Below are 23,278 nucleotides of genomic sequence, written 5' to 3'. Positions count from 1 at the left end.
GAGATGAGATATGACTATTTCGCGCCAGTCGCTTCCCACTGAACATGGGCTCAGCATGGGTGGAGGCTCTCGTGGATGTGTAACTGAGTGCCGACTCTCAAGGGGCACTCTGTGTGTGGGCAAAGGTGTATTCATAGGAAATGGCTAAGTCACATAAGGCAGGATGCATTTGTGTTGTGCTGAGTGAGACTCTGGTGTGTTGAATGTACTGTGAGGTTGGTGCAGTTGAAAGGAAGGCAGGTTCAAGGAGAGATGGTGATAAAAAGAGTGAAATGTGTGAAGTTGAAAGAGAAGAGCTATTTACAGGAAGAGAAAGCTACCAAGCCAGTGTCCCTGTGTTAGGTCAGGCCCTGGCCCGGGATTATTGACTGGGAGAAAAGGGTTTTGAAAACTAGGAAGGTTTTCCAAGGTGGGTGCTTTTGGTCATTTCTTCAAGAATCCTGACAAAGACTTACATTTACAATGTTATTTAAATCTCAGGGGACACTGAATGCTGTGTTGAACAGTTTGGTGGTAGCTTGGAATGTTGTCCATAGAGGATAGAAAATATAATTATGATCGGTACTAGGTCGAAATCAGAGTTGTAAGCTACTCTGAGAAGTGGCACGGTTTTGAAGTCAAAGAGAGGAGAGTGGCCAGTACTGGCAGCCCTTCTCCCCACATCTCCTATAGAGAGAAGAGAAGGGACAAGGGTGAGCAAGAATCATATGCCTCTTATTTCCCATATTCCTATCTCTGTGTGAATTCAAGAGGTGGCTGACATTCCCGGCTGCCATTTTTTTTCAAGAGGAGCAACACTGCTCATACTTACATATAAGAAGCAATTCCATGGACGTCCTGAACCTGTTAGGAGACTGTGAAACAGCAGCCCCTACCCAGTCATACACATCCTCATACACTCTTGAGAATGGCTATTTGTGGACCATATGCCTTGGCTTCTTCCCTTGGTAGGTCCCTGTTGCTCCAGATGGCTTCTAAATTGGCTAGTGTAGTGAAGCAGATAGGCAGGGGAGTAGCTAGGAGGATACAACTTATCCTTTTCCTGTTTAACCCACATACTGGGGCTGATCAAATGAAACACTGTTAACATCTGGCTAGCAAAGTAATGCTCAAAATTCTCCAAGCCAGGCTTCAATAGTATGTGAACTGTGAAATTCCAGATGTTCAAGGTGGATTTAGAAAAGGCAGCAGAACCAGAGATCAAATTACCAACATCCATTGGATCATCAAAAAAGCAAGAGAGTTCCAGAAAAACATCTACTTCTACTTTATTGACTATGCAAAAGTCTTTGACTGTGTGAAGTGAAGTGAAGTTGCTCAGTCGTGTCTGACTCTTTGCAACCCCATGGACAGTAGCCAACCAGGCTCCTCCATCCATGGGATTTTCCAGGCAAGAGTACTGGAGTGGGTTGCCATTTCCTTCTCCAGAGGATCTTCCCAACCCAGGGAAGATTGACTGTGTAGATCACAACCAACTGGAAAATTCTTAAAGATATGGGAATGTCAGACCACCTGACAGGCCTCCTGAGAAATCTGTATGGAGGTCAAGAAGCACAGTTAGAACTGGTCATGGAACAACAGACTGGTTCCAAATTGGGAAAGGAGTATGTCAAGGCTGTATGTTGTCACCCTGCTTATTTAACTTATATGCAGAGTGTATGACGTGAAATGCCTGGCTGGATGAAGCACAAGCTGGAATCAAGATTGCTGGGAGAAATATCAATAACTTTAGATACACAGACGGCATCACCCTCATGGCAGAAAGTGAAGAAGAACTAAAGAGCCTCTTGATGAAAGTGAAAGAGTAAAGTGAAAAAGTTGGCTTGAAACTCAACATTCAGAAAACCAAGATCATGGCATCTGGTCCCATCACTTCATGGCAAATAGATGGAGAAACAATGGAAACAGTGAAAGACTTTATTTTCTTGGACTCCAAAATCACTGCAGATGGTGACTGCAGCCATGAAAATAAGAGACGCTTGCTCCTTGGAAGAAAAGCTATGACCAACCTAGACAGCATATTAGAAAGCAGAGACATTACTTTGCCTTCAAAGTTCCAAAGCTATGCTTTTTCCAGTAGTCATGTATGGATGTGAGAGTTGGACTATAAACACAGCTGAGCGCCGAAGAACTGATGCTTTTGAACTGTGGTATTGGAGAAGACTCTTGAGAGTTCCTTAGACTGCAAGGAGATCCAGCCAGACCATTCTAAAGGAAATCAGTCCTGAATATTCATTGGAATGACTGATGCTGAAGCTGAAACTCCAATACTTTGGCTACCTGATGCGAAGAGCTGACTCATTTGAAAAGACCCTGATGCTGGGAATGATTGAAGGCTGGAAGGAGAAGGGGATGACAGAGGATGAGATGGTTGGATGGCATCACCAACTCAATGGACACAAGCTTGAGTAAGCTCTGGGAGTTGCTGATGGACAGGGAAGCCTGGCGTGCTGCAGTCCATGGGGTCACAAAGAGTCAGACAAGACTGAGTGACTGAACTGAACGTCTGGACCAGTGACACCCAAATTTTAGACTGCATCAGAACTCCCGAAGGGCTTGTTAAAACACAGATTGTTGAGCTCTAACCTCAGTTTCTGATTCAGGAGATCTGTGGGTGGGGTCTGAGAGTTTGCATTTCTAACCATCATTCCAGCTGCTGCAGATTCAGACACCACACTTTTGAAAGATTTTTTTTTGGCTGTGCTGGGTCTTCCATTGGTGCATGGGCTTTTCTCTAGTTGTGGTGATGGGGCTACTCTCCAGTTGTTGTACTCCAGCTTCTCATTGTGGTAGCTTCTCTTGTTGCAGAGCAGAGGCTCTGGAGCTCGCGGCTTCCATAGCTGTGGCGGAGAAAGTAACAAGTACACAGGTGCTGAGTTAAGAACTATTAAGCTATTCAAGAAATAAGGAAGTTAAGTTATGGTAGAATGCTGTTCCCACTGCCTGAACCGCTGTCCCCTTCACTCTTAACCCCGGTAATTCCCGGTCAACCTTCAGATTTCAGCCTAAACATCACTCCCTCCAGTAACCCCTCCTTGACCTCAAGAGTGGGTCTCCCTTTGCCCCCAGCAGGTGACTGGCCTGTTCCTAGGATGTAGGGGTCTGTGTTTACCAGATTCGTGAAGTCGCGAAAGGAGTGACGGATAAGGGATGCAGATGGGGAAGTTAAGGACACAGTCTCTGCTCGGGGAGAAAGTGAAGCCAACTTTCAATTTCTTGAGCCCAGATCAATGCTTGGGGAGCGACATCAGCGTGCAGAGCGGCCGGTTCCAGGGCGGAAGTGCATCCCTGGAGCCGTTCTAGGAAACTCGGAGGACCCAGCTTGTCGGTGATCCTCGGACAGAAGTGGGCATTGCCAAGCGCAAAAGGCCACTTCAGGGAGCTGGTGTGGGAGGCAGCGGCGAGGTGGGGCTCGTGTGAGGGCGAGAACCGGGTCAAAGGAAGCCTGGAAAAGGTGAGGAGTCGCCCGCCAGCCGACCACCTGTTCCTCCCGGGAGTGCGGCGCGTGCCGATTGGCTGGAGTGCTGCCTGGGTACCGGAAGTGGCCGATGCCCGTCGCCCGTGAAACCAAGACAACAGCTGCGGGTTCTGAGCGAGCGGGCGGAGAAGCTTGGGGAGCCCGACAGGAGCGAGTGTGGGGCGGTAGCTGCCTGAGGTGAGACCTCATCCCGTCCCGGCGGGGGGCGGAGGGCACTGGGCTCCTGAACCCCTGGCCCAGGAGCCCCGCGGAAACTCGACGTCTAGGCCCCTACCAGATCCGGGTTCGATATATGACCTTGGACGTTATGGTTCCCCAAGCCCCCACCGGGTCCCCACCTGCACAAACCCTGGACTCGGCCAGGGCCCGTCTTCGTCCTGGTTCCCTGCCTGTCAGTCGCTAGACGGGAGCAGCAGGGACACCCCCTTCCTCGGTCCAGACTTGGGGGCCGATGGGAGCTGTGGTTTCCTCAGATGGTCCATCCCCAAGTAAACTGCGGGGACGAAATGGCGGGCAGTGTCAAAAACTCCAGGCCTCCTGGCAGCTTGTGCCCAGAGCCGGCAGACGGGATATTGGCATAGGAAGGTTAGTTATGGAAAGGAGGTAGGTTTGAGCACAGGGTTAATAGAGCCTTACTGATTGTGGGAACAGGGAGACAACAGAGGAAAAGTAGATAACAGTGCTTTAAAGGAGCTTCTTTTTACAGCTAGTTACTGACAGCAGCAATGTGTCAGACCCCCATCTAGGCTCTTGAGATACAGAAATGAGTGAAATACCCAGTTCTTCCTCCTGGGTACCACAGATTCCTTGTGTAGACAAGACATGTACACAAATTCCTTGTGTGTTTACCAGGTACCCAAAATATGTTAGGCACTGGGAATGTCAAGATGAATAGAACGTCCTTGCTTATGGTCTAAAGAAGGAAACAGATGACTTAGCCTATCCCTGGAGATTCCGACTCTAAGAGATCTGAGGTGGGACCTGGAAGTTAGTGTTTTCAGAGGTTTTTCTAGTTGACTTTTCTGCATCTAACCTAATTCCAGGCCAAGAATCATTAAGTATCGTTCATTAAACAAACACACAAAAACCTTCCTGCTATGATTGCAAGCCCACTGAAGAATTTTTTGAGTTTTATGTGGCTCCTCATGTAGGCAGTACGGTCCTTTAAAAGTTTCATTTCTCGTGGTTAATAAGTTGGTGGATATTTGGTTTATGCATCATTATTTTGTGAATGAGGATTTCTGAGTGCATTAAAAGAAATACAGGTCTGCAGAGTTGAAAACTCTGTTCTGAACTTTGGAGACCCAGCAGATGCTGGTCATCCCCCGAACTGAGAACTAAAAGTGCTGAGCCTGCTCCTGAGATGGCATGTCCATCTTCTCTCTCTCCAGGAAAAACTCATTTTAAATTTAGAAAAGTGAAGAATTGAGAAACATAGGAAATTATGTTTGGAAATTTGAATTTGTGCTATGAGTAGTGGAGTGTTTCCACATGAGGACAAGGTCTAATGTGTATCTGTACCTCTGGGGAAATCATTCAAAAGGAGGATGGCTTTGGGACTTCCCCGGCAGTTCAGTGGTTAAGACTCCTCACTTCCACTACAGGGTCCATGGGTTCAGTTCTGGTTGGAAACTAAGATCCTACATGCCTCTAAATGTGGCCAAAAGGAAAAAAAAAAAAGAAGGATGGTTTTATTTATACATAAGAAGGTGTCTATAAAGAAGGTGTCTAGAAACAATATTTAACAAGTGGCATTAATATTGTGGCACTGGTGGAATGCAAAGTAAAAATAATCAGAGGGGGCAAAATTTAATTGGGAAGACTTTCTGGGTTAGAATTTTGAACCAGTGTTGAAGTTGGGGATAGATATACATGCCTAACTTCTATGTCTTGTATCTTGTTTTTCTGTGAACACATGATTTTCCATATGGTGTGAGACAGATGTGAGTTTTATGAATGCTGATTTTGTAAGGAGCTAGATGATAGAAAAGAAGTAACTATAGGAGAGATGGTGGTGAAAAGGAAAAAGGCCAGAGAGGGGTCAGAAGTAGACAGGGACTGAAATACCAGCTTGTGGAACTTGTTCTTGGATGAGCATTAGAGAGAAATTTATTTAAGACAGCGCTTCCTAACTCAAATAGTACCATGGTTGAAGAAGAGAGCTAAATTCTCTATGATGAATTCTTACAGTTATATAGGTACACATTATTTATAATTTTCAAAAACTTCAATGGAAAGGGGAAATCCAGGTTTTGAGTGTCTGCCTTTTTTCCATGGGAAAATTAGAGAAGGCACTGACTGGGGGAAAGTTGAAGAAGATTCCAGTTCATTTTTAGGGGTAGCAGAAAGAGCTTCCAAGACTTTAGGATTCCAGTAGGAGATCAGGTTCCTTCTAGGTGTCAGGAGAGGGAGCTGACCAGGGCTGCACCCTTGAGTGACTCCGGAGGCCTCAGGGTATGATCCTGTGGATGACTGGAGGCTGGGCAGAGAAAAAGGGCAGTACAAAGGGCACCCTCAAAATCCCCCCTTTCCCCTTCCTCAGTCTCTCCTGCCTCTGAGAATCTTCATTTCTTCACTGATCTCATCTTTTTTTCCCTCTTAAGCTTTCTCTCTGCTGGCACCATCCTTTCTAACATAAGCATATTCAACTCTCTCCCATTGGAGAAAATCCTTCTTTGATTTTCTTTGGCCTTTTGCACTAGTGCCCATCTTGGTCCTCTCCTTTCATCTAAAATTTCTGAAAGAAGCAGCAAATTCACTAATCAGTCCACTGCCACCTAGTTTCTGCTGCTGTCATTCCACTGGCTCTGTTCTCTCATGTTATCTGTAACTACTCAGCAGGTGTTCTCCAGCTCTTATCCTACTGGATCTATCAGCTGCGTGTGATGCTTTGTTGTTCCCTCTGCCGTGGCCTTGGTGACCTCTATGCCTCTGTATTCTGGTACTTCTACTTCACTAACCCTTCTTTCTCTTCCTGGAGGGCTTATATTCCTCTCATTACCCCTTTATCATTAGGGTCCTAACAGGAAACAGGTACTTTGCTCAAATTAGGATAATTTGAGTAGGGTTTATTTGCAAAGAAGTTAGTTGTAAAAGGTGTGGGTGTGGGAAGGGTGTTGAGGAACCTGGGACTGGCAATAGCAGAGTAGTCACCAGCCCTAGACCAGAAGAGATAAGAGGTAGGAGAGGTTCTGGAACCCATATAAGACAGTTGGGTAGGACAGACTCCTTGAGATGAGTAATGAACTTCAGTTGAAGGGCACCAGGAGCTCAAGGAGACCTCATAGGAAGGAACCAGGAGGATAAATACTCTGACCTCACTCTCCTCCCTCCTTTGAGCCTCCTGTTGGGGCTCCCCATTGGTAAAACACAACTGTTGGCCTGTTGGTGAGTGCTGTGTAGGTTAGCCTTCTGGGGCAGAGAGCAGGGTGGAGAAAAGTTGAAGGATCTGGAGTGAACATGGAATTTAACTGGAGTAGTCTTGAATGTTGGCTTTGACTTTCTAGGTTTCTGTCTTCAGTATCTGACAGTTCTCACACTGTATTCATTACTGCCTATGCTGAGTACTGTCAAGTCTGTATCTCTCTTCTTGACTGCTATAAGCTTTAGACCAATATATTTTGGCTGATTCTTTGATACTTCGGTATGGATGTGTTGAAACTCATCTTGTCCAAGTCAGAGCTCACTTGTCATCTGCCCTCCTAAACTAGCTATTCCTTAATATTCCCAACCTTGGTGGTACCACTATCCATCTAATTATACCTACCTCATGCGTGTATTCAATCATACTCCAAGTCTTAGAGGATTTGTTCTCTCAAACATTTCTCTAGTCTGTTTCCTCTTCATTCACACTACTGCTGTTACCCTTGCTAAATCTCTGGGGCCATTGTATCTGTTAGTAGCAAGTTTGACTTCATAAATAAAAAAACCATAATGACTTAAGCAAGGAAAAACCTCATTTCTCTCTTAGATAAAAGAAATCCAGAGGCAGGCATTCCAGGGCTGGTCTGGCAGCTTCACAGAGTCACCAGGGACCCAGGGTCCTTCCTGCTCTGGTCCAGGGCGTGCTAGTGAATGCATGGTCTGAGGTGGCACGTCCAGCTGTCATCTAATGCCCCAGGCACAGCCCCAAGGAGGGTGAAGAAATGTATCCCCTTACCTTTAAGTAGATATCCCAGAAGTCCCTTGTGCTTTCATTTGCATTTTACTGTCTCATTGGCCAGAAGTTGGTGATGTCACAAAATCTAGCTGCAAAGAAGGCTAGAGAATACATTTCCTTAGATAGCCTTGTTGCTACAAAAGTAAATTCATTATTCTGTTGTTGATGAGGTGAGGAAGAGGGAAGATTGGGATAGACAACTAAAAATCCTTGCCATGGCGTTTTAGAAATCTTTTTAAAAATACAGGCTTTAGACTTATAAAAGTGCTAAGAAAATTACATAAAGGGACCAATTATAATACTCATAAGTAAAATAACATTGCAAACATATATATAATAACAACCAGTTAGAAAATATAAGAAAAACTCACTAAAAGAGAAGACATACAGAGATGTGATAGATATAAAAGCATCAGGGTAAGTTTGGAAATTTTACAAAATTATACTAAAATTCATTTGGAAAAATAGAATAGACAGGAAGTTTTTGTAAAAGAAGACAATAAGAGAGAACTTTCTCTAACATATTAAAACGTTTTAAGCTATAGTAGGTTGAACAGTTTGGTATTAGAGAAGGAATAGACTGATCAGGAGAACTGAAAGGAGTCTGGAAGTGGACCCAGATATATATATGGAATTTTAGACTGTGGTATAGGAGGCATTTCAAATTAGTAGGGAAAATTAGGTATTGATACAGTGTAGTAACCATCTGGAGAAAATTAAGCTAGAACCTTACTTCATCCAAATACAAGGGAGTCAAGCGTGGTTCCTTCTGGGCCCATTGTAGCTAAGTCATGTTAACCTTCTGAATGGGTGACCCTCGACAACATATACCATCCCCTATTCTGTAGAACTCATGAGCACCACAGCACTGGGCTAAAGATAGCTCTTCTTGCTACTCATTTCTGGTTCAGTTCAGTTCAGTCGCTCAGTCGTGTCCGACTCTTTGTGACCCCATGAATCGCAGCACGCCAGGCCTCCCTGTCCATCACCAACTCCCGGAGTTCACTCAGACTCACGTCCATCAAGTCAGTGATGCTATCCAGCCATCTCATCGTCTGTCATCCCCTTCTCCTCCTGCCCTCAATCCCTCCCAGCATCAGAGTCTTCTCCAATGAGTCAACTCTTCGCATGAGGAGGCCAAAGTACTGGAGTTTCAGCTTTAGCATCATTCCTTCCAAAGAAATCCCAGGGCTGATCTCCTTCAGAATGGACTGGTTGGATCTACTGCCTCTATAAACTCCAAAGTCATATTAGTCATTTTTGTCCCTTCTCCCAACCTTCTCCATATATTATCTGTTAATATGGCCACAATTTTCCTTAGATGTTTTCCTTACCAACCTCAGGTTCTCTCCCAACTCACCGTTAATATTATGGAATTTTTATCAGCATCTTCTTACCATCCATTTCCTGTCTCGAGCCTTTAATCTTTTCCTCTGATCATTCCTCACACTCTCTTCAGTCAGCGTCTGCTATTTGTGTAGCATGTCCACCATAATCCTGAGTCTTTCTCTTCTCTTCCATAGCATCCTATAATCTCACCAGATACAGAGAGTGCTGTCAGAACCCTGTTGAGCTCCATACTTCCTAGCATGGGCTTCATTCAGCTGTGATACAGCCACTTCACAGACTTACTTCTCTCATTTCAGATTGTGAGATGGGAACTGAGAACAAGGAGGTAATTCCCAAGGAAGAAATTTCTGAAGAATCTCAGCCACATGGGGCATTTTTAGAAAAAATGGAAGAAAAACTTACAAAGGTGGCGTGCCGGGGTCGTGAGTTTGGAGCAGTGTGTGAAGAAGACATATTGGAGGGGCATTCCGGAGAGTCCACAGAAAAGATTCTGGGGCAGGAGTCATCTGAGGAGAGAGACTTTGCATCAGAGTTGATTATCTTTAAGAAATCACCCTCCAGTGAGAAAGATCAGGAGAAGGATGAGAGTGAGCGAGTCTGCAGACTCAGCTCAAACCTGCTCACACGTCAGGGAGACACCACAGTAGAGGCAGTTAGCACAGTTGCTACTTCTGGCCAGAACTTCATAGAGAATTTAGGACCTAACAAAACACACAGAAGTTCTGTGGGAGAAAAGCCTCATACATGCAAAGAATGCGGGAAAGCCTTTAATCAGAACTCACATCTTATTCAGCATATGAGAGTTCATAGTGGAGAGAAACCCTTCGAATGCAAAGAATGTGGAAAAACATTTGGAACTAACTCAAGCCTTCGAAGGCACCTGAGAATTCATGCTGGAGAAAAGCCCTTTGCCTGTAATGAATGTGGAAAGGCCTTCATTCAGAGTTCACATCTCATCCACCATCATAGAATTCACACTGGAGAGAGACCTTATAAATGTGAAGAGTGTGGTAAAGCCTTCAGTCAGAATTCAGCCCTTATCCTACATCAGAGAATCCACACTGGGGAGAAACCATATGAATGTAATGAATGTGGGAAGACCTTTAGGGTTAGCTCACAGCTTATTCAGCATCAGAGAATTCATACTGAAGAAAGATACCATGAATGCAATGAGTGTGGCAAAGCCTTCAAGCATAGCTCAGGCCTTATTAGACACCAGAAAATTCATACTGGAGAAAAACCCTATCTATGTAACGAGTGTGGGAAAGGCTTTGGGCAGAGTTCCGAGCTCATCCGACATCAAAGAATTCACACAGGAGACAAACCGTATGAATGTAATGAATGTGGGAAAACTTTCGGCCAGAACTCAGAGATAATCAGACATATTAGAATTCATACTGGTGAGAAGCCCTATGTTTGTAAGGAATGTGGGAAGGCCTTTAGGGGGAACTCGGAACTTCTTAGACACGAGAGAATTCACACTGGAGAGAAACCCTATGAGTGCTTTGAGTGTGGGAAGGCTTTTAGACGGACCTCTCACCTTATTGTCCACCAGAGAATTCATACTGGAGAGAAACCTCATCAGTGTAATGAATGCGCCAGAACATTTTGGGACAACTCTGAGCTGCTTCTCCACCAGAAAATCCACATTGGAGAGAAACCTTATGAATGTAATGAATGTGAGAAGACATTCAGCCAGCATTCCCAGCTTATCATACATCAGAGAATTCACACTGGAGAGAAGCCTTACGAGTGCCAAGAATGCCAGAAGACCTTCAGTCGGAGCTCTCACCTCCTCCGACATCAAAGTGTCCACTGTATGGAATGATCTGCGAAACAGGAAAGCCTTCTGAGGGAAAAGCTGAAGTCAGGCTTAGTGTTCTTAATCTGCACCTCGAGTTCTCAGATCAGATGAATGGGCAGAACTTCCCTGTCCTTGTACTGATTTTTATTTAAGCAGCTGGACAAAAAAAGATGAGGCACTTTTATGAACTGTTCATTGAGAAGTTTCACTGTACTGAGTTAAATCATAAAAGCTGTTTCAGGCCTTAATTCTCCTCTTTCCTTTTTCCTCCTCTTCCTCCTTCCCATCTTGTGGATCACATAATATTAAGGGTCTGCACCAGCCATCTAGCCCAGATTGTTACTATTCAGGAAAAGTGGAGGAATGTGATTCCACCACCTCCTAGGAATGGCAGAGTTGACCCCTTGAATATTAACCCCTGAAATGTTAAAGTCATGGCCTAGGAGACATACCTCTCTGTCTTTTCCACTGTTTAGCGTTGGGATTTAGTAAGCTTTATTAGCTTCAAAATGTTCCAAACTCTCTATCAAGTTTCCTTAGAAGATGGTAGTATTAATGAAGAAGCGGGGAACTTGGGTCATCTCCCATCTAGGACTTCCTCAGTGATTTGAAGAGGTGCCCTGATGGAGGAAACTGACAGGCAATTTATAGGATCATAAGTGAAGGCCCTCAGAATCCAGAGGGGCTGATTAGCAAGGCCAGGGGATAAACAGGTGAGGCTAGGCCACTCAACATGAATAGAAGCAGCTCTTTCACAGCCATTCAGACTGACTGCTCCCAAGAACTCTGCTGTGTTCACTTTTGGCCCCAGTTCCTGCTGCTGCTGCTGACAAGTCAGGAAGTAGCTCAGAGAGGACTGTGCAGCTTCATTGTCAGTAGGCACCAGGCCACAGTGATGAACAGGTTCACCTGACTGACCAGGGCTCCTGCCTTGCCAAAGCACTTAAGCTCTCATGACCACTGTTGGGGGTCCTTGGTTCATGGACCAGAATGTGATAGCCTCTTCTTAGTTTGCCCTTGACCTTGGAACTGTCTTCAACACCTCTACATGTGTTCTGTGTTCTCCTATGTGTTTCTTTTTCCTCCACGGAAACATCTTCAGTTTTTCGTGTGTCAGTGTTTCTGAGGCAATCTTTCTGAGGTAGTGGGAATTGCACTAATGAGAATCCAGCAGGCTTGGGGTTTGGTCTAAGAACTGGACCTTGAACAAAGCACTTGACCTGCTGATCCCTAGTTTCCTCATCTGTAAAATAAGGGGAGTTGAACTAAGTGATCTCAAGTTTCAACCAACCCAGTAATTCCTCAACTCTTTTTAAAAAATTTAACTTTATGTATCCTCAGTGTTTTATTCTTTAATCTCTTTATTACACTAATACTAATCACTAGTATTTATTGAATTTTTACTATGTGTCGGAACAATGCCAGACAGTTTACATTTTTATTTTTACAGCCTCTCTGTGATGTGGGTCCTCTCTTTTTAAAAACAGACAAACAAACAGCTTTATTGTGGTATAATTTACATACCATAAAATTCTCCTGTTCTAAGTGTTCAATTGAATGTGCTTTAGTTTATAGAGTTGTATAACCATTAGTGATCTGGGTACTCTAGCCCAATTTGAAAGGTGAGGGGCAGGGGAGATGTCAGGTAACTTGATCACATGATCAAGCTCATGCTCACACAGCTAGTAGTGCTAGAGCCAAGACTCTAGCCCTGAGCTGTGCTCCAAAGCACTGTGCTATACTCTGGTTAGGTGGATACATTACTGCCTTATTCAAAATCCTTTGTACGTTTCCCATTACTACATGAATTTGAATATAGCTGATTTAAATCATGTCCTTGGAAACATAATTGGTCACAGCCCAAACCCATCAAATGGGTTTATTCTTGTGTCCCAATATGTGTCCCCCCAGGCTCATGTCCTTGGCTTGAGAAAAGGGCTGTAAAAATAAGATGATTGATTACAGTTTCCACATCCTTCCAGATAACTCTTTCTCTAATAGACTTTAGCAGTTCTTTAACTTACCTCTTTCCGTGGGTGATTACAAGTGCAGTGTGCTTTCATTCCTTTTTTCATTGTTCAAGCTCAAATTGAATTATTCCCAAACGTATCTTTCTCACATGAAACCTGGATGTCACCCATTCCCTTAACTTCTGATTCCTGTGTTTGAACATTTTATTGGCACATACACCCCTTGCCAGCCCTTAATATAGAACTCAGCACCTCTTTACGCTCCCCACAAAGGATCCCTTCATACAAACATACCCATGAGTAATACTGGCTTTACTGAAGATTTTGGTGCGTAAAAAGTGGAGAAGGAGGTTCATATCCTGTTAAGACATTTTGTTCTCAGAGTTCCCTTGGACAAACTGCCACTGAAAATTTTTCTCTATGTTCTTCCCTCTCAGGTTTATCACTTAAGCTTCTTTTTTCTTGCCAGATAATGAGCAACGCCCACCTCCAGCTCCATTATCTTCTTAAACCCACTGCTTAGCAAATAGAAAAAAAAAGCCCTTCAGTTAAATATACTGTTGGAACATTAGATGCAGTTTTGTAACCAATTTTTGTTGCGCTCGATCCTAATGTTAAGGGAGGAAGTTCTCCTATCTCATTCTAAGAAGAATCTGCCAACATATATTAATGTTTTCCCAAGAGAAATTCTGGTGAATGAAATTATTTCCAGCTTCTTATATACACACTTCCTGTAACCTCACTTCCTGTCTTTACCACCTCTCATCCAGCTAGCTCAGAAAGACTCCTCTCTTTTCCTTGTTTCCCCCTCCCCCCTCAATTTACTTGGGAGCCAAATCTGATCATAATGTAATTACGACTGGTAGTCATAATCTAGTGCAAGTAGAATTCTGTCAAGGAAAAAAAAAAAAGACTGAAGTTTTCTTAATGTTAGACCCATTAAAAATACCAGGCCTCACAATCTCAAAGACCTACTAAAATACCCAGAAATACCCTTCAGGATGTTTGCAGCTATGTCCATGTATATTTTCACCCTTCCCTAACTAAACAGTTTTATTGGTATTCTAACACTTTGTGTAAATAAAGTATTTCTTTACAATTCTGTTGATTTGATGCCTTTCTAATGTGTATTCCAACATACATTGTATCATTATGGTCTATAGATAGATATAGTTTTTCACGATTAACAACAATGTAAGATATTCTGGATTGGAATTCCGTGGTAGTCCAGTGGTTAGGACTCCATGCTTTCACTGCCTGAGGGCACGGTTCAATACCTGGTGGGGGAACTAAGATCCCACAAGCTGAGCGGGTGAAAAAATAAAAACAACCCCTCCCCCATCATCTGAATGGTTCTTTTTATTTTTAAATGTTACTGAGATTTCTGGGCTGGTGTTTCCTGGTCTAAGACACCTTCCTTGGGTTGTTGGGTTTGGGATCTTTGAAACTCCAGAGAATTCCGCCTAGAAAAATGTGCATGCAAATTCAGGGAATTCATGGACCATCTGAAACCCATCTTTGAACCCCTGTAGTCCCTTACACGTTTTGAAATCAAACGTTTTCTTATAACAAACTACCAAGTGATCCGCAATAACCTCTCCCTCATCACATTCCCTCCACTTTGGAGATGAAGCTATGCCAAGACTGTGCCTTTGGGTGAACCCCTGAAAATGGATGGGAGTTGGAGCCTCAGTAAAAATCCAGTGGGAAGTGGGGTGCGATTCTGGTGATAACCTGAGGGCGGAGCTTCAATAACGTGGGTCCTTGGACATTCATCAGGCTCAGGCTGAGCGCCTACGACGCGACTGGACCTGTGTGCTGCGCGGGGGCTGCGTGCCACGAGGCTGGTGGAGACCTGAACTCTGCAGCAGCGGACAGCGCCGCGGAGTGGAAGTAGGAGAGAATGCTTCGGTTCTCCCATGGAGTAGGAAGCCCGCCTCCTACCTGAGAGCTGGGGAGCGGCTCCCTGAGAGCTGGGGAGGGGCGGCCGACGAGGCCAGCCAGGACGCGAGCTCATCCTTCCCCAGCCCCTGGCCGACCCTGCCACGTTCCTGTCTTCAGCTCCAGGCTTCTCACGGGGACTCGGCAGCGACTCTCATCTCTCCTGCTGTGCCGCCGACGAGAACGCTGATGTTCTACTTATTTGTACCACGCTTTGCAGGCAGTGATTTTATCGGTGGACCCAACTTTGCCGGCACCGCCAAACCTTTAAGAAGTCGCCGAAGGCACTCGGCCGCCACTGCCTCCGGGACCAAGAGGAACGAGCTGCGTCGAGTCAGGGCGCGAGCCCTGCAGCTGGGGCGGCACTCGGAAAGCGGGCGACTCTCCTCAGTGCGCTACCTGGCGGGCAGGGCGGGCGGCACGCCGCGCTGATTGGCCGAGGCCCGAGCTGCCTTTTTGCTGGTGACCAGTGGGGCGAGCGGAGAAGGCAATGGCACCCCACTCCAGCCCTCTTGCCTGGAAAATCCCTTGGACGGAGGAGCCTGGAAGGCTGCAGCCCATGGGGTCGCTGAGGGTCGGACACGACTGAGCGACTTCACTTTCACTTTTCACTTTCATGCATTGGAGAAGGAAATGGCAACCCACTCCATTGTTCTTGCCTGGAGAATCTCAGGGAAGGGGGAGCCTGGTGGGCTGCTGTCTATGGGGTCGCATAGAGTTGGACACGACTGAAGCGACTTAGCAGCAGCAGCAGTAGTGGGGCGAGAGGTCTGAGGGCCCGAAGTGAGCGTCGGCCGCTGTACTACGCTGACCCCCAAGTCGAGTCCAGGGGCGCCCACCACCCGGGACCTGGGCCGGTGTCGTTCTCAGGTCGTTCGTGAGGATATTTCATATTTCAAGGTGGGATTTCTTAGGCTGTTCCCGGATGTTCACTTGCCGTCCCCCAGGTGCCTTCCGACTTACAACCAGGCCTATTAAGATAATTATCTAATAACTAACTACTAAAATTTAACTTAGTGGCAGTGGGGAAGGACAGACTCAAGGTACAGAAGGCAGGTTTGGCTTCAGAAAGAAGAAAGCACTGTCCTCTGAGGCTGCTGGAGGGACTAAGAAGACAGATGTGGAAGGGATGAGGGCAGGGGGCCTGCAGACTTGATCATTTGATGCCTTTTGCTGAGAAATGTGGTTATACATTGGAGTGAGCAAAGGTCTGGGTCAGCTTCTGAAGATTACCGAAAAAGTCATCAAGAAAGGACACAAACTTTTCTTTAACCCTGATCTGCTGGGTACATCGGCATTCTCTGAGCTGGGCTGTGGTGGGAACGAGCTGAAACTTTGGTCATAGGAGGACTGTAATCCACATTCCACTCCCTTGTCTCCCAAGTGGGAGTCATCCTCTGCTTCCCTGATCCTACTCTGCCATTTCTGGGACCAGGACACTCCTTCCCCAGTCAACCTGCAGCACCAGGTTGCAGAAGTGGGGAGATGTTCTATGGGGTAGAGCACTGTTCATTGTCTTTCTAAACTAGTTCTGTCCTTCCCCTTGCGTTTTAATTGGTCAGACTGTCACCTAGCTGGAGGTGTTTTCCAGCGGTAGGTGGATGTGGCAGTGTAACTGAATCTTCACCAAGATTCAGTTGGGGCACCTTCTGTAACACCTGGTGAAAAGGAAACTGCCTGTCCTTGAGACTGTTACTTCACTCTTCCTAGGAGCTGGAATGTGGGTACAGAAATGATCCAGCATCAACCATGCAGGCAAACCCATGCTAGTCTAGGGGATGGAGAAGCAAGGTGGGTCCTTAGAGTATCTGGTGAAACTAAACTCAGTTGTCCCTTAGACCAGGGCTTGGCAAACTTTTCCTGTAAAGGCACCAGAAGTAAACATTACAGGCTTTGTGAGCCACACTTCTTTTTTCCCCCTTGCTTTTTACATTTAAAAATATAAAAGTGATTCTAGCAAACCTCTAAAAAAAAAAATAAAAAATAAAAAAAAATAAAAATATAAAAGTGATTCTTAGCCTGTGGGCTATAAAAAAAACTGGTCACGAGCTGGATTTGGCCTGTGGGCTGCTTGCTGACCACCAGCTCATGTCTGGACATTTATGTGAGAAAGAAATAAAAACTTGTATCAGAGAATCAGGAAGGCCTTTGCCACTAAAGGGCACTCGAGGGACAAAGCAAAGAGGAGGGGCTTCTGGTCCTGGTAGTTTTCCCTTCTTGTCCTTACCATGTGGCACCCATCCTCTGGTGAGTTTGCAGGTACCTCAACCAGTGGCTTCCTGCCCTGGCTTGTATCACCTTGATGAACTTTACAAGCCAGTGTCATGTTGGTCAATATTTAACTTTTTTTTTTTTCTAAAGCTCTGACTTCCACAGTGAACTCCCACCATCACCAACTTCAGTGCAGGCTGGTGAAAAGGTGCAAACTGGCTGTTGCATGCCTCTATAGACCAGCTCTCATGCACCACTAGAGCAGCCACACCAGTCCAGAGTCCTGGGCTATTTGAGTGTGGCTCTCCCTAGAGGTAATAGCTGTTCCCCATGCTGCTGGTCCTATATTCTTAAGATCTCTTTATCTCCTTTAATAGATCATTCCCCTTGACTAGTTAATACTTCTTTATATTAAACTTTCCCTGCTCAGATAACAAGTGTGGTTTCTGTTTCATGCTTGGACAGTTGTAGATGGGACCCTGTCCCAACAGGCAGATTACTGTGGGGCTGAGGAAGGGCCAGGACCAAAGACCCATTCATAAGAATACTAATATAGGATGGCCATTACCTGCACAGCAGCTCTGTGCCAGACCCATAACTCTGATGAAGCTGGCATGTTGGCTGTTACTCAAAGCCAAAGGTATGCTAGTTGTAGTCATCTCAAATAGAGGGTATGAAGTGATGACCTGCAGGTAGTAGGACTAGATACAGTTTTTCCTAAATCAAGAAAGACACAGGAAAAATCTTAAAGAGCTTATAACTTTTATGGAATCTAGTCCTAAAACTGATTAGACAAAAGTACAACTCTGCCTGAAGACTTTCTCACCCTCAGTCCACAGGGAAGGCTCTTCTCTGGCATGAACTCTTTGGTGTCTGATAAGCTTGGAACTCCATCTGTAGGCTTTCCCACATTCTTTACAGATGAAAGGTTTCTCTCCGCTGTGGATTCTCAGACACTGACTTAGATAGGAGCTTTGGCTGAAGGCTTTCCCACATTCATTACACTTGTAGGGCTTCTCCCCTGAATGAATCCTCTGATGCTGAACAAGATGAGCACTCCGCCTGAAGGACTTCGCACAGGCATAGCACTTGTAGGGTTTCTCTCCTGTATGAATTCTTTGATGCTGAATGAGGTTTGAACTCTGGTTGAACATTTTCCCACAGTCACTGTACTTATAGATTTTCTCTCCAGAATGAATTCTCTGGTGGATGATAAGGTGTGAGTTATAAATGAAGGCTTTACCACATTCACTGCATTTATGGTCTTTCTTCCCTGTGGGAGTTGTCTTATGGGTTACAGTCATCTGTTTGAAGCTTTTCCCCTGAGTGGGGGACTCCCTCAGTCTCTCCCTTTTAAGATTTCTCTGCTGCTGCTCTAAAGGACCCTCACCTTCAGAGGTAGCTTCAAAGGTAGCGGTGCTGGTGGTTTTCTCTGAGCACCTGTGATTCCACTTCAGTAATGGGTGGTTGTGGCAACTACCCTTTGTCCTTGGTCTCTGCATCATCTTCTGCAACGTTTGATGGAAACTGCAGATATACCTGTTTTGAGTGTACAGAGAAATGACACTCAGATTAGGATTTCTGGCATGAAAATAAAAGCTTGAAAAATATTCAGTATACACGTGACAGAATTCAGAAGGACAGTCACTTAAATATGGGGTCATCTCTTGGTTTTGGTAATGGGACTGTGTACGGGAAGCTTCTCCTTTTTTCCTCATCCCTCCTCCTTATCTGTTTTTTCCCCCTAATTTTTAAATTTATGGAGCACTGCAAAAGTGTTATTTGAAAAATAAAATAAATTTTAAGGCAGGATCCTTTTTTTAGGATTTAGTTGCTCTTTAAAAATATGAGAAAAGTTAATATTTTCAAGAAACTGGGGAGTGGTTAACTGATGTTGTATAGAAAAGGAAAAATGAGAATCACAAGGTGATGGAAAAGGATGTTCCTAAAGGCACAAAGACCCTGCCCCTCTGACTTTGTGATCTTCATCTCTTTCCAGTCAACCCTTGCTCCTCCAATCTGTAGTCACAGAAAAGGGTCCCCAACCAGCTGGCTCTTTACTGAAGGGATGACTGCCTGCTTGATGCTCTTGGCCTTTCCCTTTGACCTGCTCTTTAAAAAAAGAAGAGACAAATGCTTTGCCTTTTCATCTTTAAAAGGTCTGTAACACTGTGGTTTTAATTGTCCGTAATGCTTTCTATAATCTAGAAAGGACAAACAGCAATGGCTATAAGGTAATGCCAAACTTTAAAAATACATATTTTTTTCCAGGTTAAATGCTTGTGGTTAAAGAAATATGAAACATGCTTACTAGGGAAAAAAAATCAAACAATAGTTAGCTCTGAAGAGAGACATATGAAACAGAGGTAAAGGAAACAAGGAAAACTCTGCAAGAAAGGAAAGGAAGTGGTGGGAAGTAAAAACATACTTTTGGAATAGACACTAAGATTAATCTCTGTTTTTTGTTTTTCCTGTTTTGTTGCTAATAAGAATTTGAATTTTCAGGTGCTTCTCTCTTGTGGTGGTGGAGTTATGGTGTAAAACCAAGTGTTAAATAGAATTTTCTTAATTAGCAACATATTCATGTCATGTTCCAATGATTTATGAGGTTATACAGTGCTCTGCAAGGACAGTGCATGGTCCTGAGGCTCTCAGTCTAGGGTCTATGGCTATAGACTGAGAGGAGAGGATCTTTATGGGGATGGATGAAAGCTGAGGAGGAAGTTGTTGTGGTAAATCTGAAGGGCAGAAGTGTAGACAAAAGAGAATTTCACATGCGGCTTTTAGATGGGGAGTAGGTGGTAGAGAAAGGTAATGACAGACTGTGTCTCACATGGAATGCCTTACAGATTACAAAGTGTGTTTTGGAAGTCATGAAAAAGTTCAAAGAGAAAAGATTTCCAAGCTGGCCTGTAGCTCAGGGCAGTGAAAATTGTGAGGCCAAAAGTGAATGAAGTATTTTCTGGTCCTGCTTCAGGGCTCTCGGGGTTTCCCCAGTGGCTCAGTGGTAAAGAATCCACCTGCAGTGCTGGAGACATGGGAGATGCAGGTTTGATCCTTGGGTTGGGAAGACCTCTAGAAAAGGAGATGGCAACCCACTCCAGTATTCTTGCTTGGAAAATCCCATGGACAGAGGAGCCTGGTGGGCTGCAGTCCATAGGGTCACAAAGAGTCGGGCATGACTGAGCATGCACACACTGAGGGCTCGCTAAACCAAGAGATGCTGGTGAGGTTTTATAGCCAGATATGCTAGAAATTCAGCAATGTGTGAACCGTGAACTTCCTGATGTTCAAGCTGGTTTTAGAAAAGGCAGAGGAACCAGAAATCAAATTGCCAACATCCGCTGGATCATGGGAAAAGCAAGAGAGTTCCAGAAAAACATCTATTTCTGCTTTATTGACTATGCCAAAGCCTTTGACTGTGTGGATCACAATCAACTGTGGAAAATTCTGAGAGAGATGGGAATACCAGACCACCTGACCTGCCTCTTGAGAAATCTGTATGCAGGTCAAGAAGCAACAGTTAGAACTAGACATGGAACAACAGACTCGTTCCAAATAGGAAAAGGAGTATGTCAAGGATGTATATTGTCACCCTGCTTATTTAACTTCTATGCAGAGTACATCATGAGAAACGCTGGACTGGAAGAAACACAAGCTGGAGTCAAGATTGCTGGGAGAAATATCAATAACCTCAGATATGCAGATGACCCCACCCTTATGGCAGAAAGTGAAGAGGAACTAAAAAGCCTCTTGATGAAAGTGAAAGAGGAGAGTGGAAAAGCTGGCTTAAAGCTCAACATTCAGAAAATGAAGATCATGGCATCCGGTCCCATCACTTCATGGGAAATAGATGGGGAAACAGTGGAAACAGTGTCAGACTTTATTTTTTTGGGCTCCAAAATCACTGTAGATGGTGACTGCAGCCATGAAATTAAAAGACGCTTACTCCTTGGAAGAAAAGTTATGACCAACCTAGATAGCATACTCAAAAGCACAGACATTACTTTGCTGACTAAGGTCCGTCTAGTCAAGGCTATAGTTTTCCCAGTGGTCATGTATGGATGTGAGAGTTGGACTGTGAAGAAGGCTGAGTGCCGAAAAATTGATGCTCTTGAACTGTGGTGTTGGAGAAGACTCTTGAGAGTCCCTTGGACTGCAAGGAGATCCAACCAGTCCATTCTGAAGGAGATCAACCCTGGGATTTCTTTGGAAGGAATGATGCTAAAGCTGAAGCTCCAGTACTTTGGCCACCTCATGCGAAGAGTTGACTCATTGGAAAAGACTCTGATGCTGGGAGGGATTGGGGGCAGGAGGAAAAGGGGACGACAGAGGATGAGATGGCTGGATGGCATCACGGACTCGATGGACGTGAGTCTGAGTGAACTCCGGGAGATGGTGATGGACAGGGAGGCCTGGTGTGCTGCAATTCATGGGGTCGCAAAGAGTCGGACGTGACTGAGTGACTGAACTGAACTGATGCTAAAAATTTAATCCTTAGAGCTACTACATAAGGTAGGTTATCATTATTCCTAATTTTGTGGGTGATGCATCTCTCACCTAAGTGATAAGAACAGTAAGGCCAGGATGATGACAGCTTCTGAGCTCCTGCTCTGTGACCTTTATACTCCCTCCTCCTTCCCTCCCTCCCCACAGAATCCTGCTACTCAACACTCTGGGAAGGGCCAGGGCTCCACAGGCTGCAGCTGGAAGCTTGGTTTCTCCTGGGCTGCTCCCAGAGCTGCCTTCTCCCTTCGCTCTTCCCATGCAGGTCCACACGCAAGGCCTGGGACCTGGGGGTGATCAGGTACCACTTGGTTTCTGTGGGACCAAAGCCTTCAAGGAGACACTGTAGAGCCTCCTCACAGCACAGGGGCAGGAAGAGGAGCTAGAGTCTCATTCAGGGCTTGAAGGCAGTAAAGGCAGACGTACACTCAATGTTCTACTTGGCCCCAAACAGTTTTGAACTTGGCAACTCCCCATACTACTGCCCCTCTTTCAGACTGGAAGGTTATTGATCTGGTTTCCACAACAGATTGTATGTTCCCCTTTCCACCTGGGGCCCTGGTTCATTGAGTCCTTTCTCTAAATCCTCCAGCACAGTCACAGCCTTCTCTCCACTCTTAGGGTGATGTCCCCGCACCCAGGATTGGAACTCCTTGGGCAGGATGATCAGGAATTGTTCCAGTACCAGTACCTCTAGGATCTGCTCCTTGCTGTGACTCTCAGACCTCAGCCTCTCACAGCAGAGGGCCCTTAGTTGCCTCAGGGCCTCCCGGGGACCAGGAGTCTCTTGGTAACAGAGCTGCCTGAAGCGCTGGCGGAAGATCTCTTGACTAGGAGAGTGGTTCCCATGTAGTCTGTTCTCACATTCCCAAGTCTGTTCCTATTCCTTTGGCTCCATCATCATAACCTTTTCTTGATCCTGTGTACCTAGAGGGGCCAGAGTTTTAGCTGCTGTTAGTGATACAGACATCCTAGCTTGAACTGGCTCTGGAGAAGACCCATACCAACCAGAGTCTTTCAGGGGCACGCTGTCATGTAAGCAGAACTTCTTTTTTTTTTTTTCCGTTCATTAAATACACACTCAGTATCTACCAAGAGCCAAACCCTGTACTATATCCTTTAATCTTTCCTTCTCCATCCCTCCTCAGATTCCTATTCCAGTGTCACTGCCTTTGAGAAAGCCTAGTAGACACATACATAAAGTGTTTTTTACACTACATGTTACAACTTGATAAAGGCTATAGTAGGAGAAAACACAGGGGGTTGGGGAGAGGGGAGTGTTCTGGAATCTCACGGGAAGAAACAAGTTTGAAGCAAAAGCCAAGTTTCCAGAGCTCGGAGCTGAGCAACTTTCAGAGCAAGGTGACTAGCCTATTTTCAGTTATTGACTCTCAGAGGTGTTGGAGTGGAGCCTCCTGCCAGATGGCTCCTTTACTCTTCCTAAAATTTCAGTAGTGGCCACAACAAAAGAACAGTTTAAATTTCCTCTAAGGCAATCTTATTCAAACGCCCGGGATCTGTAGCAGGGTCCTGTTAAGGGGCAGCTATTGGGCAAGACTTGGTCTCGGTAAGGTGTCCAGCTTCAGGAAAATCTAAAGCGAAAGCAGTGGAACTCACCCAGAGGCCATTAAAGGCACACAAACAGGGGCCACTGGCTACGGACGAGGGAGGCGCAGAAGACGAGCGCGGAAGCCTGTGTCTCAGGGTGATGCCCTGGCGGCCAGTTCCCAGTTGAATTCCTGCACACGGCACTGGGTACGAGGTCCGCCGGATAGCCTGGCCAGTTATAATTCCCCATCCTTCACTTTAAGCCCTGGAATCTCCAGAGAAGAGGGGCACCGGGCCAGCCCCCGCCCTCC

At 45.3% G+C, this 23,278-nt stretch overlaps 2 protein-coding genes and 1 long non-coding RNA gene across 5 annotated transcripts in view; 1 reads left to right on the top strand and 2 right to left on the bottom strand.

The window, feature by feature from the left end:
• Positions 1-1,901: 1,901 nt before the first annotated feature.
• Positions 1,902-3,498, bottom strand: LOC138447400 (uncharacterized). The gene is made up of 2 exons (XR_011259825.1): positions 3,113-3,498; positions 1,902-2,840 (listed from the first exon to the last, which is right to left on the bottom strand). It is a non-coding gene; the product is annotated as an uncharacterized lncRNA (long non-coding RNA).
• ZFP3 (ZFP3 zinc finger protein) overlaps positions 3,338-23,278 on the top strand; it is a 100,105-nt gene continuing 80,164 nt past the window's right edge. For 2 of the 3 annotated variants that reach the window (XR_011259822.1, XR_011259823.1), the window contains exon 1: positions 3,348-3,655. Coding sequence is in view for 1 of the 3 variants with exons in the window: in XM_069603205.1 (XP_069459306.1) it covers positions 9,292-10,815 (1,524 nt within the window). In the remaining 2 variants the exon portion in view is untranslated. Of the gene's footprint in view, positions 3,656-9,283; positions 13,861-23,278 lie in introns of those variants that run through there. The other variant, XM_069603205.1, reaches the window with a different exon arrangement.
• On the bottom strand, positions 17,702-22,404 carry ZNF232 (zinc finger protein 232). Its single transcript, XM_069542557.1, is given in 4 exon segments — positions 17,702-18,350; positions 18,352-18,440; positions 21,581-21,706; positions 21,970-22,404. Coding segments are annotated over 4 exon segments (1,284 nt in total). The 5' UTR covers positions 22,390-22,404.

Source organism: Ovis canadensis, chromosome 11, assembly GCF_042477335.2.
Source record: "Ovis canadensis isolate MfBH-ARS-UI-01 breed Bighorn chromosome 11, ARS-UI_OviCan_v2, whole genome shotgun sequence".
Taxonomy (NCBI): domain Eukaryota; kingdom Metazoa; phylum Chordata; class Mammalia; order Artiodactyla; family Bovidae; genus Ovis; species Ovis canadensis.
This window is presented reverse-complemented; position numbering and strand designations above follow the sequence as displayed.